General features: G+C 49.3%; 1 protein-coding gene across 1 annotated transcript in view; it reads left to right on the forward strand.

The window, feature by feature from the left end:
- The first annotated feature begins 203 nt into the window (after positions 1-203).
- The window catches only part of LOC124472374 (E3 ubiquitin-protein ligase RNF31), a 10,634-nt gene continuing 4,899 nt past the window's right edge, over positions 204-5,938 (forward strand). The window contains exons 1-10 of the mRNA XM_047027165.1: positions 204-422; positions 773-971; positions 1,197-1,343; positions 2,713-2,868; positions 3,252-3,308; positions 3,985-4,147; positions 4,484-4,643; positions 4,983-5,128; positions 5,359-5,531; positions 5,673-5,906. Coding sequence (XP_046883121.1) covers positions 774-971; positions 1,197-1,343; positions 2,713-2,868; positions 3,252-3,308; positions 3,985-4,147; positions 4,484-4,643; positions 4,983-5,128; positions 5,359-5,531; positions 5,673-5,906 — 1,434 coding nt within the window. The 5' untranslated portion in view covers positions 204-422; position 773. The remainder of the gene's footprint in view (positions 423-772; positions 972-1,196; positions 1,344-2,712; positions 2,869-3,251; positions 3,309-3,984; positions 4,148-4,483; positions 4,644-4,982; positions 5,129-5,358; positions 5,532-5,672; positions 5,907-5,938) is intronic.

A 5,938-nucleotide genomic window follows, 5' to 3' on the forward strand; every position in this document is an offset into this window, starting at 1 on the left:
GCAAAACCCCCTCCGATTATTTAATTTTTAACCTCTTTTATAACCTTTGTTCATACGCCAATCAATGCTAATCATCTTCATCGATTTCAGGTGGTCTGTTGGACCAGTTTGAAAAAACATGATTGTACTTCTTCCTTTTTGCCACACAGTGGCACTAACGTTTAGAGGCATATCAACTTTACGACTTTTCCTGCAGTGCAAAATACGGCAGTTCATTCACGCAGTTGTTTACATATTACAGCTGACTCTTTGCTGTCATGTGCCGCAGTAAACTAGTTTGTTTTGATCTATCTCAAATTATTATGTTTGCTCCAGTGCGGTGCTGTAGAAAATGGCTTGTTAAATAGAGTCATGTAGCCTACAAAAAATATTTTCAGTTATCGTGATTTTGTAGCTGATCACTGCTGACAACCGAATGGAAGGTAAGTCGGCTGCTGACTCATTGCTTAATCAGTCACCTGAAACGTTCAGATATGAATGCAGGGAAATGTAGCATACAGTAGGTCTGGATGATAGATAACCTACTCCAAATATTTGTCCTACTGTTCAGACATAGCCTAGGATAATACTCGATATTATGTCTCCGGTGTTAGTGTGTTATAAAAGACTATCTTGGTCATATCACGCTATTTCGTGTTGAGAGACTCAAATGTATGATTTCCCGGAGCATGGCTGTCCGACTGTTTTCGTGCAACACAGAACGACATTTTAAATCATGCATTTTAATAGCGATAGTTAATAGTGTTTCTTTAAACCACTGTCTCCTCTCCAGGATGGCTACTTTGTTAGAGCAGTTGGATCAGGTAAGATGTCAGGCCGAGGCCTGCTTGTATACTACCGGTTCGGTTCTGGAGGTGCGAGCCGGTGTGTCTGCCATGGCCAACGTCCCCTTACCGCCGTCAGTCAAATACCGTTACATAGCTGCTGAGGCCATGATCATAGAGAACACCGTTGGTCTCCAAAGGAAAGAGGTGTGTGGGATCACAAAGATGTTGTGCTGTTGTCTTCCTTGCCAACCAGTTCAGTACACAGTCCTAATTCTAACCATGGTCAACAACAAGGCAAAAGCCTTCACTCATAGACAATACATCTGACATCATTGTGATGGCAAATAATGAGTTTACCTTTCCCTCCCAACTCCATCCTCCTCACCCCTCGTCCTTGTGCCTGACCCCTGACCTCACCTCCTTTCCCAGGTCATCGGCACTCTCCAAAGATTGTCCACAGCCCTGAATATCCTGGAGAAATATGGCTGTAACCTGACCTGCCCCAGTAGGCCCAAGTACTGGCGCACGGTCAAACACAACAACCCAGTGTTCAGGGCAACCGTGGACTCCATCCAGGTCAGAACCGTGCTGGACTCTCACCTTGTCACTCATCCACTCAGGCTGGCTTCCTGTTCTATCATTCACGCAATCCCATATGTACACAAACATCCACACCCTTTCACACAGAATCAGAATTTGTTTGATTCGCCATGTATGTTATACAAACACAGAATTTACTGTGGCAGGAAGGTGCAAACAAGCCATTCAGCCCAGCCATTCAGACTCAACAAGTACTGACACTCGAGGTTTCTAAATCATGCTGTCCTCTCGTTCACGTGTGGGTCGGTGTGTGTGACTCTGTGTTTGCGTGTGTGTTGGTGTGTGTGACTCTGTGTTTGCGTGTGGGTCGGTGTGTGTGACTCTGTGTTTGCGTGTGGGTCGGTGTGTGTGACTCTGTGTTTGCGTGTGTGTTGGTGTGTGTGACTCTGTGTTTGCGTGTGGGTCGGTGTGTGTGACTCTGTGTTTGCGTGTGGGTCGGTGTGTGTGACTCTGTGTTTGCGTGTGGGTTGGTGTGTGTGACTCTGTGTTTGCGTGTGTGTTGGTGTGTGTGACTCTGTGTTTGCGTGTGTGTTGGTGTGTGTGACTCTGTGTTTGCGTGTGTGTTGGTGTGTGTGACTCTGTGTTTGCGTGTGTGTTGGTGTGTGTGACTCTGTGTTTGCGTGTGGGTCGGTGTGTGTGACTCTGTGTTTGCGTGTGTGTTGGTGTGTGTGACTCTGTGTTTGCGTGTGTGTTGGTGTGTGTGACTCTGTGTTTGCGTGTGTGTTGGTGTGTGTGACTCTGTGTTTGCGTGTGTGTTGGTGTGTGTGACTCTGTGTTTGCGTGTGGGTCGGTGTGTGTGACTCTGTGTTTGCGTGTGGGTCGGTGTGTGTGACTCTGTGTTTGCGTGTGGGTCGGTGTGTGTGACTCTGTGTTTGCGTGTGGGTCGGTGTGTGTGACTCTGTGCTTGCGTGTGTGTTGGTGTGTGTGACTCTGTGCTTGCGTGTGGGTCGGTGTGTGTGACTCTGTGTTTGCGTGTGTGTTGGTGTGTGTGACTCTGTGCTTGCGTGTGTGTTGGTGTGTGTGACTCTGTGTTTGCGTGTGGGTCGGTGTGTGTGACTCTGTGTTTGCGTGTGGGTCGGTGTGTGTGACTCTGTGTTTGCGTGTGGGTCGGTGTGTGTGACTCTGTGCTTGCGTGTGGGTCGGTGTGTGTGACTCTGTGCTTGCGTGTGGGTCGGTGTGTGTGACTCTGTGCTTGCGTGTGGGTCGGTGTGTGTGACTCTGTGCTTGCGTGTGGGTCGGTGTGTGTGACTCTGTGCTTGCGTGTGTGTTGGTGTGTGTGACTCTGTGCTTGCGTGTGTGTTGGTGTGTGTGAGACTCTGTGTTTGCGTGTGTCGTTTAACCCTAGGGAGGACGGGCGGTTCTCAGTCTCTATGGTTACTCCAATCAACAACCTGACGGACTGAGTTTCCCTGACGACGTGATGGAGCCTGATGTTGGGAAAGTTGCCGCGGTAACGTTGGAGGTCATGAGCCTTAGGATGGAGCTGGACATGCTGATCAAGGTGTGGACCAATGGGAAGGCAGATCTCACCCAGGAAAACACTGGCTCCAGATCCCAAGAGATCTGAGATGATTTGATTGGTTAGAGTGTGTCCGGTGTGAATCGGTGAAACTCACTCCTCAGGTATGTAACATGCCACCCGCGTCAACGAATTACTAGCTTTTTGTTGGCGTAGTTGGTAGTAGTGGCGCTTGGGAAGTCAGAGGTGGTAAGTTCAAACCCAGTGCGGGGGGGCAACATGGTGCCCGATACCTCTGACTGAGCTTGCAAGACCAGGTCTGTTACAAGAGCAAGTTCTGACCAATCTCTATCTACACAGAAATCTGGGATTTAGGTTTGGGGACTGGTACTGGTTAACCTTGATCTTCATTGCTGTGTTCACAGGAGGCTCATCCTCACACAGAGTTCTTTGAGAGAATTGTCCCTTCGCTCGGCCAACAGGTATTGATCCCTTCTTCCCTCCCTTCCTCATAACTCCTTTTACCTCCTTTGTTTGGTCTCTTCCTTTGTCTGTTTGTCTGTCTACATATCTGCTGTTTTGATTCACTCTTCGTTTAATTCAGTGTTCGGTTCTAGGTTCTAGCTGCCTCACGTTCTGTGTTTTAGTGTTTCCATGGAGACCTCATTCACCAAGACAACCAGGCAACTGTTTTTGATGATTACAGTGCACATTGCGGTACATCTCTTGCCTTTCTCCCTTCACTCCCTTCTATCTGCACTGCTCTCCATCTTCCTAACATGAAAGTGAACAAATCCATAAAGGATGACTACATGTGTGTAGCAAAGGCTGAGCTCAGATGGCTGAGCGGTTAGGGAATTGGGATATTAATCAGAAGGTTGCCGGTTTGTTTCCTGGCCGTGCAAAATTACGTCGTGTGGGCAAGGCACTTCACCCTACTTGCTTCGGGGGAATGTCCCTGTACTTACTGTAAGTCGCTCTGGTTAAGAGTGTCTGCTAAATGACTAGCTGTAAAGGAATGTAGCTGGTGAGTTGCCGGTAGCTCTGCTGCTATGAATGTGGTCCCGTCTGAACCAGGGCACAGGCTAACTGCAGGGTCACCCAGTGGTCTTATCTCAAACATGTCTCGACTCCTGTCCTCCTTTCCCTGTCTCCCAGGGGGAAGTGGGAGGATCCTCAGACGTCACGGCCAATCAGAACCAGAGCCAGCCCAGGTCCCTCCCCCCAGCCCAGCCCCCCAGATCCATCCAGGCCTTCTGTCCTGGACGCACAGCCAACGCCTCCACCTCCACCTGCACCATCCCTGCCACCAAACACATCGGTGAGGAACACGCCTTAGATGTGGATTGGTACTTGTGAAGTTTGTTGGATTTATTTCACTGTGCCTCCCCATCTGGGTGGGGTTAACTCACCTTATAGTCAGATGCGTAGAAAATAATTGGGTATTTTAATTATTTTAGGTAGTTGGGCTTAACATTTTGTTCGATATTTCATTGGTTCCGTTGTGGCTAGAAAGTAAAAAATAGAGTTTAAAATGTTTCACCCGCAACTTATGAATACCTTTATTGTTGAACCTGAAACTTGGCCAGACAGGGTTGTGTTGGTCTGCTGTTAGACTCCACCTGGTTGACTTTCTCTTTGTCTTTTTGTCAACTAGTTAGTTGTACCATCTGTGGTATATTTCCTGTCGCTGCCCACTGTCCCACTTGTGTCCAATCACTGTGCACGGAATGTGACCGGCTGTATCACTCGTACCCAGAACGAGCCAATCATCACAGGACTACTGTCATTACCTCCAAAAGCAGGAAGCTTCACAGGTAATGAAGTCTAAAGAGATGGAGACACCTTCATTGCTTTACATCAGTGATTTCCCTTGCCTTTGTAGTCAAATATATACGATCATGTGTAACTGTAAGGCAGCCTTGGATCTGTTAATAATGACAGTCTTGACAAAGCCTGTGACATTACACACCTACCTCTGGGATCTCTGAAGTCATCATACCCCCTCTCTCTCTACCCACCTCCCTCTATTCTCTATTCTCTCTCTATCAAACTCCCTATATTCTTTCTCTTTCTACGTCCTTACCTCTCTCTCTCTCTCTCTCTCTCTCTCTCTCTCTCATATCTTCTCTATGTCTCCTTCTCTCTCCTCCCAGTAGTTCTCAGTCTTCGTGGCGCTGTGTCCACTGCACCACCATCAACTCCCTTCAGGACGTGCTGTGTGAGGCATGTGGGCGCCCCCGTCTGGCCTGCACTGGACCTGCAGCCTCTGAAGATGCCACCCAGCCTCCCAACATCACTGGTCAGTTCACCTGTCCATCACATTGTGGGCACCTCACTCACCCAATCAATGATCCTAAAATAAGCGACAACCCCCCCCCCCCCCCCCCTCCCCAAATGATTGGTGTGGATTCTGAAAGGAAATGTCGGTTAAATAATAGATGAAATATGAAACCTGTGTTAGTTTGTGGTCGTCCTCTGTGTGATGTGTGTGTGATGTGTGATGTGTGTGTGTGTGTTCTGTCTGGTCAGAGTGGCAGTGTAAGAGCTGCACGGTGGTGAACGCAGGAAGCAGTATTCTGTGTGAGGTGTGTGAGCGCCCCCGTCTGGCCACGCGCCCACCGGTCACGCCTACCCACCCTCCCAACACTCCACCTCGACCCCCTGCGCCCGTACTGGGCATGCCCGGGGACCCTGACAGCCAGGTGAAACAGACGCCTTTACAATTGGCTGAGGCAGTAGAAAAAAAGAAAAAAAAAGATCTACAGACCTTTTTAAATGTCAACTCCATCAACTGAATGTCATTTGGTTTGTCTGTGTCCTGCTCTGGTTGTCATGGTTGTCAGTGGGTGTGTCAGTTCTGTACCTACGTCAACTACACCCCTGCAACTGTCTGCGAGATGTGCGACCTGGCTCGTCCTGAGCCCGCCCCAATGCCTGCCAAGCTCCGCCCTCCCTCACCAGTGCGGCGAGTGCCTGCCCTGCCAGTCAAGCCCAAAGCCCCGCCCCCAGAGGATCCTGATTTGAGGAGGCAGAGGCTGATGCGGGAGGAGGGGCTGAAGATGATTCAGCTGATCAGGGTAAGATGGGCTCCTCCTCCTCTCTCCCTCAG

Source organism: Hypomesus transpacificus, chromosome 10 (genome assembly GCF_021917145.1).
Source record: "Hypomesus transpacificus isolate Combined female chromosome 10, fHypTra1, whole genome shotgun sequence".
In the NCBI taxonomy this organism is placed as follows: domain Eukaryota; kingdom Metazoa; phylum Chordata; class Actinopteri; order Osmeriformes; family Osmeridae; genus Hypomesus; species Hypomesus transpacificus.